Source organism: Peromyscus californicus, unplaced genomic scaffold, assembly GCF_007827085.1.
Source record: "Peromyscus californicus insignis strain IS unplaced genomic scaffold, ASM782708v3 Scaffold_17__1_contigs__length_78620276, whole genome shotgun sequence".
Taxonomy (NCBI): Eukaryota; Metazoa; Chordata; class Mammalia; order Rodentia; family Cricetidae; genus Peromyscus; species Peromyscus californicus.
The window spans coordinates 25,293,094-25,309,034 of record NW_026294469.1 but is presented as its reverse complement, the minus strand read 5'-3'; the positions used below and the strand labels follow the sequence as shown (position 1 = coordinate 25,309,034).

Genomic DNA, 15,941 nt, shown 5'->3' with positions numbered 1-15,941 from the left:
AACGGAGGAACATGAGTAACATCCAGAGATTGTTAGGCCCGAGTCCTGGGGATTTACTCCCATAGGCAGAGAATGATGGGTTTCTGGACAAATGGCACATGGACAGACCATTTGCCGGACAGCCTCCCTTGTTAGACCAAATTGATAGCATAAAGCACAGGAGTTTTGATGATGAATTTTATGACTGGCAACAGCTTGTTCTATAGCTGATCAAATATAGGGTCTCATAGCAGGATCAGCCAGCCAATTACCCCCTGTCAGGGACCCAGGCAGATTAGAGTGTGCCAGAAATGACTTACAAAGTATGGGAGGTTCTAGTGTAATAAAGTTTGTAATTTAGATAAAGTGAAGATGTAGTGAATTTGTTTAGAGCCAGAGAAGCAGTTTCAATTGTCAGGAAAAGTTTGACTACATATTGTGAATCAGAGTAAAGATTAAAAGGACAGTTTTGTGATTTAGTGAAAGCAAAAAATTACAACAATTAGTTCTGTCCTTTGTGGAGAAATTTCAGAAGTTTCTTGAGTAAAGATTTCATCATTAATAATGGTCACAGCCTTGCCTTTTGCCGATCTATCAGTAAAGAATAGAGCTGCATTGGGCAAAGGCTCAGTAGAACAGTATGAGGGAAAAATAACCTGTTGGCTTTTTAAGAATTGCTATAAAGAGTGACTAGGTAAGTCATGTAAAATCTGGCCTGTAAAATCAATTAGCACAGTCTGCCAAACTTCTGAATGTAAGAAGCATTCAGTTAGTTGTTCATTATTATAAGGCACTATGATATTAGAAACATCCCTACCTATTATTTCCTTACTGTGCTTGCATCCTTTGGAAATCACAAGGGCCACCAGAGTAACATAGGAGGTAACAGTTTTTCTAGGAGTAACAGGTAGATGGATTCATTCCAAGGGACCATTCTGCCATAGCACACCCATGGGTGTATGAGCAGTAGGCAATACTATTAGATCCCTTAGTTCCCATGGTTCATCCAGTTTTGTTCTCTGTAATGGTATTTATTAGTAGCCTGCTACACAAATGTCAGTGCATTTTTTTCTTCATCAGTTAAGGAATGTGGAGACCTAGGGTTAGAATCACCTTTGAGGATATCGAACAAAGGCTTAAGCTCCTCAGTGGTTAACTTAAGAAAAGGACAAATCCAATTAACTTCTAAAATTTTTTGAAAATCATTTAATGTAGTTATTTGCTTAAATAAAGTTGTAAAGGCTGATGGTCCACAGTATGTGAATAAATAATTCTTCCTAAATGGAAGACAGGTGACTCTACCTGTATTTTCTCAGGAGCAATCGACAGGTCAAAACTGGTGAGTTGACTAACAGTAGTTTGTAAGACATTTTGTAAGAAAGCTTGATCTGTGCATTTTGGGGATCCATGCAGGTCCTTAACATTGTACAGGAGGCTCTTTACTCTCAGAGCTATCTCCCCAGCCCTAAAGTTTTGATTCATAAAATAAAATTGATTCATATACTAAAAAAGAAAGAAAGCTTGATCTGGGTGAGCTAAAAGATTATCATCCATATAATGGACCAGATATTGTAGATGTAACCAACCTTCTTATTAAATAAGAAACACAGAACCAATGCAAAGAAGAAAGCCAAGAGGTCAGAGCTAAGAGCTAAAACCTTACCCTTCCTCCTGCGGTGGTCCTACCTCTCCGAACCAGAGCTACTTTCTGTGTTAAAGTCCTTATATAGAATTTCTGTTCTGCCTTCTCATTGGTTGTAAACCCAACCACATGACCGCCTCCTCACGGCCTGTCTGTATAGACCTTCAGGTTTTCCATGATTGGTATTGAGATTAAAGGCATGTGTATCCAATACTGGCTGTATCCCTGAACACACAGAGACTTACCTAGCTCTGCCTACCAAGTGCTGGGATTACAAACTGGGATTACCACTGCCCTGCTTTCCTATGACTTGCTAATAGCTCTGACCCCGGGCAACTTTATTTATTAACATACAAATAACATTTTAATACAAATAAAATATCACCATAAGATATATGTCTGGATAAGTGAGTCTAACTTTTGTAAGTGCCAAGTCAACAAGTTCTTGGCATAATGTAGGACTATTCTTTATTCCTTGGGGAAGAATTTTCCAATGAAAGTGTCTATAAGGCTGCTTTAAATTTACAGAGGGAAAACTAAAAGCAAATCTTTTTCTATCTACAGAGGCAAGGGGGGGTAGAGAAAAAAAACAATCCTGTAAATCTATAGCTATTATATTATACCCTTTGGGGATCATAGTAGGGGAAGGGAGGCCAGGCTGAAGGACTCCCGTGGTTTCCATAGTTTGACTGATTTTTCTGAGGTCCTGTAATAGTCTCTATTTTCCTGATTTAAAAAAAAAAAAAATTGGTGCCGGGTGGTAGCAGCTTACGCCTTTAATCCCAGCACTTGGGAGGCAGAGGCAGGCAGATCTCTGTGAGTTCGAGGCCGGCCTGGTCGACAGAGTAAGTTCCAGGACAGGCTCCAAAGCTACTCAAAGAAACTCTGTCTAGAAAAACCAAAAAAAAAAAAAAAAATTGTTTTGCAATGACCCCAATTAAAAATTCTAATACCCTAGGCCATGTCTATCCTGTTTATTTTTTGGATATAATTTCTATTGGATATAATCTTCCTTGGCCATTTTTTTCTAATCCCTTTTGGGGGTCATATCCCATTTGTAACATCTGAGAAGAGACAATTTTGTTAGGGCTCACCAAAAGGAGTCCTATTTGTTCCAGAATACCATGTCCCCATAAAGAGAAGGGGAGTGCTGGAATTCAAAGGGAGTAAAGAGAAGGGGAGTGCTGGAATTACAAAGGGAGTAAAAGTCCCTTTATTATCACAGTCTTCCCAGTGTAAGGCTTGTGAGATTTTAGCACCTTGAGGGGCCTGTCCAATTCCATATAAAATGGAAGGGGTAGTTGTAGTAGACCAATTTTGTGGCCAATCCTTTCCTGCTATATAAGAGATATCAGCCACTGTATCCACAAGCCCGTGTATTTCTTTTTCTTGTATTTTTAAGGTTTTAAAAGGCCTTGACCGCTGGGTAGTAGTGGTGCATGCCTTTAATCCCAATACTTGGGAAGCAGAGGCCAGGCAGATCTCTGTGAGTTGGAGGCCTGCATGGTCTACAGAGCAAGATCCAGGACAGGCACCAAAGCAACACAGAGAAACCCTAAAAAAAAAAAAAAAAAAAAAAAAGCCTTGACCTTTTACTTCCTGTAACCAAAATACATGATCCTGTGAGCCAAAACCTTAGTTACCCTGCAGTATATTCAAAGCTGAATGGCCTTAAGAAAAGCAGGATAAGATTAATTAATAATTGAGCAGTTCTCTCACCAGAATGAATCTGTATGGTTTTTATTGATGCTTGAATCCTGACCTTGATCCCAGGAATAACATGGGTCCCTTGAAGTGAAGTTGAATTTCTACCTAGAACTAATCCCACTTGACCACTTGACCAGGGAGTAGAGGTCCATAAACTCCCGTAGGGATGGTTACATTAGGAATGTCTGAGGGTTATATGACTGAGGTGGTGGAACTTAGGTCCAGTCCTGCACTCTCTGGGGTTGTCTGGAGTAGCTGTTGGATTGTCTGGTGTCCTCCTGGAACAGGAAGGATTGATCACTGTTGTCTCATTATTTGAGGGACCTGAGGCTGGCCCCTCTGAAAGTTTCCTGAGAGGAAAGCAGGAGGCTGTGCTAAATTACCTCCCTGAGTTATCATAGGCCCCCAGGGTGGTAAGGGGGTCCCATTTTTATGAAATTTAGATCTATAATCTCTTTGCTAATGAAATCCTTCCTGGCACCAAGGACAGAGGGAATCTGGAGGATTTGTACTTGCTCCAGGCTTCATATTAACAGGAGAGGGCCGGGCGGTGGTGGCGCACGCCTTTAATCCCAGCACTCGGGAGGCAGAGCCAGGCGGATCTCTGTGAGTTCGAGGCCAGCCTGGTCTCCAAAGCGAGTACCAGGAAAGGCGCAAAGCTACACAGAGAAACCCTGTCTCGAAAAACCAAAAAAAAAAAAAAACAGGAGAGGGCCGAACAAGTCCTCCTTGATTTTTATTAGAACACTGTCGCTTGTATGTCCTTTCTGACCACAGGAAAAACAAGCCCCCCCCCCCCATCCCCTGGTGGGGCTGCCTCTGAGGGATTGAGTAGTTGTTTTACCTTGGAGGACAGCAGCAGTAGCTATGCGCTGAGCAAAAGAGGAGCTGAAATCAACAAGCCTTCAGATCTTCTGGAGTAGTTCCCAGTCCTCTAACAGGTTTTAACAATGCCTTGTAGGCATTCTTGGCTTTCTCATAGGTCAGTTGTTTAATAATTATTTCTGTAGCCTGTTCCTGAGATAGGATTTTCATCACAGCATCAGTGAGCCGAGAAATAAATGACTCATAAGGTTCATCCCCTTTTTGTTTTATATTAACCATCCCCTGGGAAGAAATCTCTGAAGTGGGTAAATTTTTCCAAGCAGCAATAACCAAATCAGAAATTAAAAGCAAAACCTTTTTAGGCATTTTTAACTGTTGCCTAGGATCAATCAATCCATTGGCATACTCCCAATAGCATAGAGAGATCTATATCCTCTTCTCTCTTTCTGATACCAACTTCCTTTTTTGCTTCTTACTCATATTCTATCTTCCATAATAAGAAATGTCCTCCTGGTTAGGCACATTTTAGCCAATTGGTGCCAGTCATTAGGAGTCATGCAATAAGTACCCAAATTCTCCAAAAGTGTTATAACCTAAGGTGACGTGGCACCATAGCCGGCAGCTGTCTCCTTTAATTCTTAAAAAGCTTCTAAGGCAGTGGTTCCCATAAAGGTTCAGCATTTTCATCCTCTTTGTCCCCACAAATAACAGGGAAACATCTTAAAAGAGGATCTCCAAATAAAACTGCTCCTTGGGCAGTGTCAGAAATACCTAAGAGTCCTGAGCTATGATGTTTAAGTTCCCCTCTTTTCTTTCTTTTTTTTTTTTTTTTTTAAATATTTATTTATTTATCATGTACACAGCGTTCTGTCTGCATATATTCCTGCAGGCCAGAAGAGGGCACCAGATCTCGTTACAGGTGGTTGTGAGCCACCATGTGGTTGCTGGGAATTGAACTCAGGACCTCTGGAAGAGCAGTCAAGGCGCTTTACCTCTGAGCCATCTCTCCAGCCCCCCCTCTTTTCTTTCTAAGAGGAGGAACAGATGGCTTTTTATAAGGTGGAGGCCAATCTTTATCGTAATGTTTTGTAGCTTCTTCTTTTTCTTTAAAAAAAGATTTATTTATTACATATACAGTGTTCTGCCTGCATGTATCCCTGTAGAGCAGAAGAGGGCACCAGATCTCATTACAGATGGTTGTGAGCCACCATGTGGTTGCTGGGAATTGAACTCGGGACCTCTGGGAGAGCATCCAGTGCTCTTAACCCCTGAGCCATCTCTCTAGCCCCTTGTAGCTTCTTTTAAATCAGAGGCATCATGAGGCTCTAAAAGCTCCTTAGGAGCATCCTCAGGGTCAGATTCCTTTGAATCATTATTTAACAGATCAATTAAATCTCCATGCTTTAATAAAGGAGGCTTAGAAGGAGATTTTATGGGAACAGGAGTCTTAATAGTTCATACCCTGTAACAAGAGAGATTCTTTCGGAACATTGTCAGGGAGATCTGTCTCTTCTGCAGACAGGCTCTGTTTAATAAGTCCCCACAAAGGAAATGCTTGAGTAGGCACCTCTTCAGGGCCATGTTTAGTGTACCAACATCTTATATCTTTTCCAACTTTTTTTCAATGAAAGTCTAAAGTTCCGTGGTCTAGAAACCAAGGACTAGTCTTTTGCACAAACTGTACAAATTCTGACAAACTGTGTTCCTGGACTTTAATACCTTTCTTTTTTAGGGAATATTTAAGGACATCAATATACATTTGTCTCTCAGAGGAGTTAGTCTGTCCCATTTTTTATACTTCTTACTTCTCACTCTTCTTACCCAGCCTTTTCTTATATCAGGGGGTCCTGCAGAGGCCTTAATGAGGTCCTTCTTCACAGCTAGGGGGGATCTTACCCTATCTCCAGATCCTATGTTAGGGTGCCAATTGCCAGAGTCCAGCTCTGGATAAGGGCAGGGTCTGAAGTGGGTAGATGTAAGAGTGGCTACGGAGGCCGGGCGGTGGTGGCGCACGCCTTTAATCCCAGCACTCGGGAGGCAGAGGCAGGCGGATCTTTGTGAGTTCGAGGCCAGCCTGGTCTACAGAGTGAGATCCAGGAAAGGCGCAAAGCTACACAGAGAAACCCTGACTCGAAAAACCAAAAAAAAAAAAAAAAAGAGTGGCTACGGAGAAATCAGACACGGGACATTTCTTAGTTTCATTTTACAGGAGATGGACAGAGAGGAAGCGCATCTCGGTATGGCAAGACCTCCTCTGATAACCTGCATCTCCCACAGGCTTTATTTATACACAAAATCATTTCCTCATAGACTTTAATCATTGATTACAAAGTCTTTTCATGCTGCATGCTTTTCCTAAAGTCTTCCATGATTACATAAGCATATCAAAGTAAAAGAAACAATGAACAAACAGCAAATTTCATGAGAACTAAAATCTAACATCATGATAAAATCAATTCTTTCAACTCAGTATCTTTCCCCTTAAAATTGGTGTCATAAAGCCTTGCAGTTACAGAAATATGAGACAGGCTATCTCTATTTAAGTTTGACTAAGTTAATAGATCAGAAGTTATTTCCTACTACCTGTTATATCAAGCTTCTCCTGTATTACTCTATTAATCTGCTATAATGAATATCTGATCTTTCTACGGAAATCTAATTCCTCGGTTTCTTGTTTAAATCTTTCTTTTATATCTGGCATAAGACCACCATCCTTTCCCTTGACCTCTGAAATACAATGCTCTTCTCTTCCTTCTTCCTACCATCAGAGGAGCCCTGATCTGACAAGGCTGCTCAGGAAACCAGGCCGTTCACTGAGCCAGAATGTTTCTCTTTGTGTCTCGGTCATAACCTCCTGTTTCAGTATGGTCTCTGTCTTTATCACAATCCTGCAAAGAGTCAAAGAACATCAAAATTCCTAGAACTGCTTACTTGGCCTTCAGGCGGGTACCCAGGCTTGTCAAAATCTTTTTCTGTCCATACGCGTTCCGTGTTTCTGAGGTAAAACATGAAAGCCTAATGATTCCGTTATAGTTTGTCAGTTTCTAAAATCTCCCTAAGTTTTTCTTCTTTAATGATTTTTTTCCAAATCCTATGTCCCATGCTTACTAATACCACCTAAGTAATAGGTTCTATAGAAGACTCATTTCTTTCAGCTAATTCTCCTAGGAAACCACCATAAATTTTATTCTTACTAAGATCAGCTTTTATAAGAATTGTTACATTATCCCAGCTCTAGCCTTTGGTGAAGGGCCCTTAACAGCCAAGAATTCAAACATTAAACATGTCAAAGACACAGGCAAGAGTTGTGTAGCAAATTCCACCAAGGGCAGTGAAGGGTCAGTCCAAGTCATCCAAGCACTGTGAGCTTTGTCAAGCAGCACCTTCAAGACTCGTGGCAACCCCAGAGACCCAGTGTCCTCCTCTGACCTTTGCAGGCACTCACACATACATACACATAAATTTTAAAAAAAAAATGTTTTTTAAAGATGACCTTCTAGATATCAGAATGAATGAATCAAGTTGGCGTGTTCCTTGTGAGACTTAGAGGTTTGTAACTGCTTTCACATGAGTTCTAGGCAGTATTTTCAAGCTTCTGTGACTAGGGAACTCCTTGTTCATGTTATTGACGTGCTTATAAGAAAACACCATGCAGCCAGACAGTGGTGGCACACGCCTTTAATCCCAGCACTGGAGAAGCAGAGGCAGGTGGATCTCTGAGTTCAAGATCAGCCTTGTCTACAGAGTGAGTTCCAGGACAAGGCTACAGGGAAAAACTATATTGAAAAAAAAAAAAAACAACAAAAAAGATTTTATTTTTAATTGTGTCTGTAAGTATGAGCACATGCATGTTTGGTGTCTTTGGATGTCAAAAGAAGGTGTTTGGATCCTTGGATCTGGAATTATAGAAAGTGCTCTTAACTGCTGAATTATCTTTTTAGCTGAAGAAATATATTCTTAAAACATATTTTAAGCCTAATATATGAATAAAAATCTTAAGGGCTTCACCCACAGTGAAGTAATTGATGCAAGCAAAATTTATCAATGGATACTAAAACCACCCAATGTGTGATTCTTTGTTGTTACATGATTTTAAAGTATTACCTCACAAAATACTGATCTTTTTTTTCTTTTTTTTTTTTTTTGGTTTTTCGAGACAGGGTTTCTCTGTAGTTTTGCGCCTTTCCTGGAACTCACTTTGTAGACCAGGCTGGCCTCGAACTCACAGAGATCCGCCTGACTCTGCCTCCCGAGTGCTGGGATTAAAGGCGTGCACCACCACCGCCCGGCAAATACTGATCTTTTAAAACACAGTTTGTTTGTGTTTTTTTAAAGACTCATTTATTTATTATGTTCACAGTGTTCTATCTGCATGTCACAAGAGGGCATCAGATCTCATTATAGATGGTGGTGAGCCATGTGGTTGCTGGGAGTTGAACTCAGGACCTCTGGAAGAGCAGCCATTGTTCTTCACCTCTGAGCCATCTCTCCAGCCCCAAAATACTGATTTTTAAAGGGAGCAATCTAGAGCTACGTTCAAATCACTAGTTCTGGAACAACTGATATCATGTGGTGCAGTGCCCATGCATTTGACCTGAATACAATAAGGAAACTTATCAAGATATAGAATATCCTACAAGAATACTGGTTGCCAGGCGGTGGTGGCGCACACCTTTAATCCCAGCACTCGGGAGGCAGAGCCAGGTGGATCTCTGTGAGTTTCGAGGCCAGCCTGGTCTACAGAGCGAGATCCAGGACAGGCACCAAAACTACACAGAGAAACCCTGTCTCGAAAAACCAAAAAAAAAAGAATACTGGTCTAAATCAGGTGGTGGTGACTTGCTCCTTCAATGCCAGCACTTGGGAGGCAAAGGCAGGCAGATCTCTGAGTTAGAGGCCAGCCTGATCTACAGAGTGAGTTCCAGGATAGCCAGGGCTACACAGAGAGACCCTGTCTTGAAAAACAAACTAACAAACAGAAGAATACTAGTCTAATCCTCAAGAAAATCAGTATAATAGCATTTGTATAGGGACAGCTAGTTACCAGCTTTTTGTCTCCTGCTTGGATTATTGAGCTAGGGACTGCCAATGGTGATACCACTAACCTAAATCTCCAGCCCTTAGTTGAGAATAAGTGTAATAAAATGCTAAGAATTAATCAGTTGGGAAGCTCACCACGCTGCCACCCCAGAGCACAGACACTCCAGGAAACAGAGACAACACTGCGGCCCAGTACCCCCTGGGTACTCTGAGACATGAGCGAGTAGGTGTTGGAGTGATGGGAGAGAAAGAAGCAAGCAAATAGGCGGTGGAGAAATGGAGGACGAGCTGTTTGTGTGCTATGAAGTGAGGCAGAACTGGAGACGTGAAGGCAGTTGCTGTTCTTGCTCCTTGAGAAAGGTGAATTACACTGCCCATCAATTGAGCCAGCAACAAACACAAATGCCAGTAAGCCTATGCCTGCTTCCCTTGAGAAAACTGACCACTGTATGAGTCACTGTGAGTCCCAGAGCTGCATCCTAGCCCAGGAGGAAGAGCAGTACCTGCAGAATGAAGACCTACAACTGACTGGACATGTCCTGCTGTGTTTACTTCTCATCATTGGCCTATCTGATCATCTCTATGGCTGTGGTGGCAGTTCAACCTTGAGACTGGACGACTCTATATTGAACTACAGTTTTACCATGCTGTGTCTAACCTTGGCCGGAGACTTATTTCCTTTGGAAGCTTTGGGTTGGACAAACACTTGAAGACACCCAGAGGCCCCACCCACTACAATGCAGGGTGGGCAGGAAGATAACACCTAGAGACCCCACCCAACGTGTGGTCCACCTGCAGCACAACCACTATGATGTGCAAGTATGGGGCAGAGAGATGGGAGAGAAAGAGAAGAAGTGTTTGAGTACTATGAAGAGAGACGGATCTGAAGATGCAAGGTGGAGAGGAACAGCCTAATGTGAGGACCCTTCGAAGCCACTTGAGACCATGGTGAAGTCCTAGCCCATGCTTCTGCTGAGGGCCATGTCTGGGTCCATGGCCATGCAGCAGCAGGGGTCTGTGTTGATGTCCAAGACCCATGTTACCAACAAAGGCTTTGTGAATGTCTCCGGTCTGTACTGCTGCCTGGGACCATGTCGATATCCAAGAGCTGCATAGAGTTGGTCCTGCCCCTCACTGGAGAGCATGCCTTGCACCTCACCTGGGCAACATAGTAGAGCAGACCCTGTTGGCAGGGACAGGGGTGAACCAGCCCTGCCCCTTGCTGCCTGCAGCATTGGATAAGCTAGTCAGGGCAATGCTGGAGAGTTCTCTCTGTTGGTGAGGATGAGGAAGAGCTGCCAACCCAGCTATCACCTGGGCCCAGAAGCAGGGATATGAGTTGGCCCACCCCAACACTCACCTCCATCTGTGATCTGCTGGAGCACGTGAAGGGGCCCAGCCTCCAGATCCAGAGCTGCAGGATCTCCATGACACAGGGCAACAACAAGGAATCCAAGAAGCGTCCCAGTGAGGGCCCAGCATTCATAGTGTAGCAGAAGCCAGAGGCCTCAAGCCAGACCATGACTCATTGCAATGAACACTTGCAAGTAAAGATGTATGGACTAAAGGGTTTGCTGTGTAACTCACTATGACACACTACAGCTTCCATGACAAGATCTTTTTTTTTTAATTTTATTTTATTTTATTTTGGTGGGGAATTGGCAAGGGCAAAAGGCGAATATGAAGGGACGGGGAGGTGAATAGGATTGGGATGCATAATATGAAATCACAAAAAGTCAATAAAAATAAAAAATAAAAAAGAATTAATCAGGGTCTAAGCATGATGGTTCACATATTTAATTCCAGCAGTGGGGAGGTACAGATAGGCAGAACTCTGTGATTTCAAGGTCAGCTTGGTCTGCATAGTGAGTAGTACTAAGCCAGTCAAAGCTAGATCATGAGACCTTTCTCAAAACAAAACAACGGGGTTAGGGATTTAGCTCAGTGGTAGAGCACTTGCCTAGCAAGCACAAGGCCCTGGGTTTGGTCCTCTGCTCCGGAAAAACAAAAAAACAAAAAACAAACAAACAAAACAATTGATCAATCCAGGTAGAGAGCATATAGGTTATTTTTTTTAATATTTATTGCTTCTATTTATGTGCATGTATGTGTATGGGGGGGGGGGATGCCAATGTTTGTGGTTGTCCTTAGAGGCCAGAAGAGGGCATCAGATCCCCTGCAGCCGGAGTTATAGGCAGCTGTGAACCACTGGACCTAAGTCCTGGGAACCTAACACTGCTCCTGGAACAGCGGCAAATGCTCTTTATTGCTGAGCCGTCTCTAGCCCTGGGGTTTGGTTTTTAGACGAAGTTTTATTATGTAGCCCAGTGTTGGGGAATGTTATTTTAAGATGTGTTACTTTTGCTTATGCTGCATTTGTTTAACTCTGTGAAGCTGTGTTACTTTGCCTGTGTAAAACACCTGATGGTCTAATAAAGAGCTGAATGGCCAATAGCAAGGCGGGAGAAAGGATAGGTGGGGCTGGCAGGCAGAGAGAATAAACAGAAGGAGAAATCTGGGGGGAGGGAGCTAGCCGCCAGAGAAGGAGGTGGACTCCAGAGGCCAGCAACCCAGCTACACAACCAGCCACGGAATAAGAGTAAGATTTGCAGAAGTAAGAGAACAGGAAAAGCCCAGAGGCAAAGGTACACGGGATAATTTAAGTTAAGGAAAGCTGGCTAGAAACTAAGCCAGTCTAAGGCTGGGCATTCTTTTTTTTTTTTTTTCAGAGCTGAAGACCAAACCCAGGGCCTTGCACTTGCTAGGCAAGCGCTCTACCACTGAGCTAAATCCCCAACCCCAGGGCATTCTTAATTAAGAATAAGCTTCCATGTGTGATTTACTTGGGAGCTGGGTGGCAGGCCCCCCAAAAAGAGTAAGAAAAACCAACAACAGCCCAGGGGTGGCCTTGAACTCCAGAATCTCCTATCTCAGTCTCCTGGATGCCAGGATTACAATTGTGCACTACCAGGCCCAGCTTATATGTCTTTATTGTACTAAAAAACAAAACCCCATGAACCTTTCTGTATGTCTGATGTTTTGAAAAAGCTTAACTCTTTTACATTTATTTGTGTGGGTGTGAGTGTGTGGGTATATGAAGGCCAGAGGACAATTTGCAGGAGTTTGTTCATTCCATGTGGTTCCATGTAGACCATGTAGGTTCCAAGGATTGAGCTCAGGTCATCAGGCCAGGTGGCAATTGCCTTTACTGAACCATCTTATGAGTACCTGAGAAATTTTTAAGTTATTCTTGGGGCTGGAGAGATAATGTTTAAGAGCTCTGGCTATTCTTGCAGAGGACCAAGGTTCAATTCCCAGAACCCATGTGGTAGGTACCTCACAACTGTCTGTAACTCTAGCTCCTGGCAATTCAGCACCTTCTTCAGGCCCCTGTGGGCACCGCACACATGTGGTACGTATACATATATTCAGTCAAAAGCCCATACACATAAATGGAAATGAATTTTTTGTTTGCTTGAGATGATGACTCTGTGTAGCCCTGGCTAGCCTGGAAGTCACTCTGCAAACTAGGTTGGCCTTAAACTCAGAGAGATCTGTCTGCGTCTGCCTCCCAAGTGCTAGGATTAGTTAAAGGTGTGTGCTACCATACCCAGCTAAAAATAAATCTTTAAAAAAGAAAGAAAAAAGTCCCTGAGTACCGTGAGGCCAGCCTCTCTGTTGTGAATCTAGTTCTCACAGCATTGCTAAGGAAACATGGAGATGATCCACGATCTCTTTATATGCATATGGAAGTCTCAGAAACCAATGCCATTTCTTTGGGAAATCTGTTATATTTCAAGGAGTGTGCATGCTTAAGCAACCCTATTTGGGTGTTTTTGTTTGTTTTTCTGCTTAGCTGGGTTTTCTTATGCAAACATTAATAGAGTTTTATAGAAGAATCATAACAAAGTGCTCCTTCTGACTTCATTGACACCAGCAGGCTCCAAAGCTACACAGAGAACCCCTGTCTTGAAAAACCAAGGAGGAAAAAAAAAAAAAAGACTGTTTCCTAGAATGTGCTGAAATAAGACTTTGGTTAGCCCTTTGGGGTTTTTGATTGGGTTTTTTTTTTGTTTGTTTTTGTGGTTTTTCCAGACAGGGTTTCTCTGTGTAGCCCTGGCTTCTAAGATTAGAGGGATGTACCACCACTGCCCAGCTTGAAACAGTTATTTGTTTGTTTATTTTTTGTTTCCTGAGACAAAGTTTCTATGGAGCTTTGGCTATACTGGAACTCACTCTGTAGACCAGGCTGGCCTCGAACTCAGAGAGATCCACCTGAATGCAGGGATTAAAGGTGTGCACCACCACCGCCTGGCTGAGCACATTTAAAAAAAAATTTTTTTTATGTGTGTGCTTGTCTGCATGTACACTCTGTGTGTACAGGTGTCCACAGAGGCCTGCACAGGGTGTCAAAAACCCCAGAAACTAGCGTTATAGGCAGCTGTAAGTAACTGTGATGCTGAGGACTGAACCTGGGTTCTCTACAAGTGCAGCAAGTGCTCTTTACCTCTGAGCCATCTCTCCAGACCCCCAAATTCCATTTTTGAATAATAGGAACGTTAGGCATTTCTCCAATATGCCTGAAATTATTGGCAGCTTGAGCTGGGGACAGGGTCCCAACTTCAGCATATCTGGGATGACTGGAGAACCCTTAGTTAGGGGCTAATGCTCACTTCAGTAGCAGTTCCTAGTTGTTGGATTCTAGTGTTGTTTCTGTTTTATCACGATTATGAAAAATCTCTGGGGCAAGTCCTGGGGGGACATTGTAGGCCTCTTTGGAATTCTGTGAGGCTGTCTAGCACCGACTCCAGGCTTCTTGCTGCTGCTGCTGCTGCTGCAGTGGTCACCCCCAGCCACAGCCAAGGATGTGCTCATGTGCGGCTTCTTGTTGGTTGCAGCAATAGGAAATGCCTTTGCAGTCCTGAGCAATCCTGACAAGAGACTCCGCTATGATGAGTATGGAGATGAGCAGGTGACTTTCACCGCACCTCGAGCCAGATCTTACCATTATTACAGGGATTTTGAAGCTGACATCTCTCCAGAAGAACTATTCAATGTGTTCTTTGGAGGACATTTTCCTTCAGGTTGGTATCTTTTTGTTTTTTTTTTTTTAAGTTTTGCCTGTATGTATGTCTGTGTACCTTATGTCAGTTAGATACATGACTTTAATCCCAGCACTCGGGAGGCAGAGGCAGGCAGATCTCTGTGAGTTTGAGGCCAGCCTGGTCTACAGAGCGAGATCCAGGACAGCCAGGACTACATAGAGAAATCCTGTCTTGAAAAAACAAAAAACAAAATGAACAAACAAAAACCCACTACCGGCCGGGCGGTGGTGGCGCACGCCTTTAATCCCAGCACTCGGGAGGCAGAGCCAGGCGGATCTCTGTGAGTTCGAGGCCGGCCTGGGCTACCAAGTGAGTCCCAGGAAAGGCGCAAAGCTACACAGAGAAACCCTGTCTCGGAAAACCAAAAAAAAAAAAAAAAACCCACTACCACCACCAACAACAACAAAAAGAAACCCAAAAAGGGTAGCTGGAGTTCAGTGGCTAAGGGTACTGGCTGCTCTTTCAGACGACCCAGGCTTGAGTCCCAGTACTCACATGGTGACTCACAAACATCTGTGACTCCAGTTCCAAGGGATTGACCTCTGCAGGCATGCATGTGGCACACATACATACATACAGACATGTAGATTAAAAACACTCAAGTCCTTTTGGGGGGAGTGGGAGGAGGGGAAACTGTGGTTGGTATGTAAAATAAATGAAAAAAAAGTTAATAAAATTTAAAAAAAACACTCAAGCTCATAAATAAATCTTTTATTTATTTATTTTTTTTAAGACAAGGTCTCTCTGTGTAAGCCTGGTTGTCCTGGAAAGCTCTGTAGATCAGTCTGGCCTCAGACTCAGAGCTCTGCCTGCCTCTGCCTTGAGTGCTGGGATTAAAGGTCTGTGTAACCACACCCAGCAACATAAAATAAATCTCTAAGTGAAGAAACAAAAATACATAAATTTGGGATTTGGAGAGATGACTTAGCAATTACAAACACTTGTCCATATGGAGGACCTGGGTTCAATTTCCAACAGACACAGCAGCTCACTACCATCTGTAACTCCATTTCCAGGTGGATCCTGGTGATGCCTTCTTCTGGCCTCCATGGGCACTATGTGCATATAGTACACAGACTTGCAAGCAGGCAAAACACCCTGTCTTAGTCAGTGTTCTATTGCTGTGAAGAGACATCATGACCAAGGCAGCTCTTATAAAGGAAAATGTTTAATTAGGGGGCTTGCTAATAGTTTCAGAGGATTAGTCTATTATTATCATAATGGGAAGCGGACAGGCACGGTAACGGAGCAGTAGCTGAGAGCTTTACATCTTGATCTATACACAGCAGTCAGAGAGAGAGAAACTGAGCCAGGTGTGGGCTTTTGAAACCTCAAATCCCTCAAATCCACTGACAATCTCCTCCAACAAGACCACAACTACTTAAACAAGGCCACACCTCCTAATCCTTCCCCAAATAGTTCCACTAACTGAGGACTAAACATTCAAATGTATAAACCTGTGGGATCCATTCTCATTCAAACACCACATGCTCATATACATAAAAGGAAATCTTTTTAAAAAATCACAATGAAACCCATTCTCTTTACCATCAATATGTGTAACAAAATAGAGATCCAGAAAGTATATCACAGACAGTTAGCAGTTGAGAAAATTCAGTGCCAAGAAAGGAAGTGGAATTTTT

At 42.9% G+C, this 15,941-nt stretch overlaps 1 protein-coding gene across 2 annotated transcripts in view; it reads left to right on the top strand.

Moving 5' to 3' along the window:
• Window positions 1-15,941, top strand: part of Dnajc18 (DnaJ heat shock protein family (Hsp40) member C18) — a 44,076-nt gene that overhangs the window by 10,498 nt on the left and 17,637 nt on the right. For both annotated transcript variants that reach the window (XM_052741888.1, XM_052741889.1), the window contains one exon: window positions 14,092-14,277. In XM_052741888.1, coding sequence (XP_052597848.1) covers window positions 14,092-14,277 — 186 coding nt within the window. The remainder of the gene's footprint in view (window positions 1-14,091; window positions 14,278-15,941) is intronic.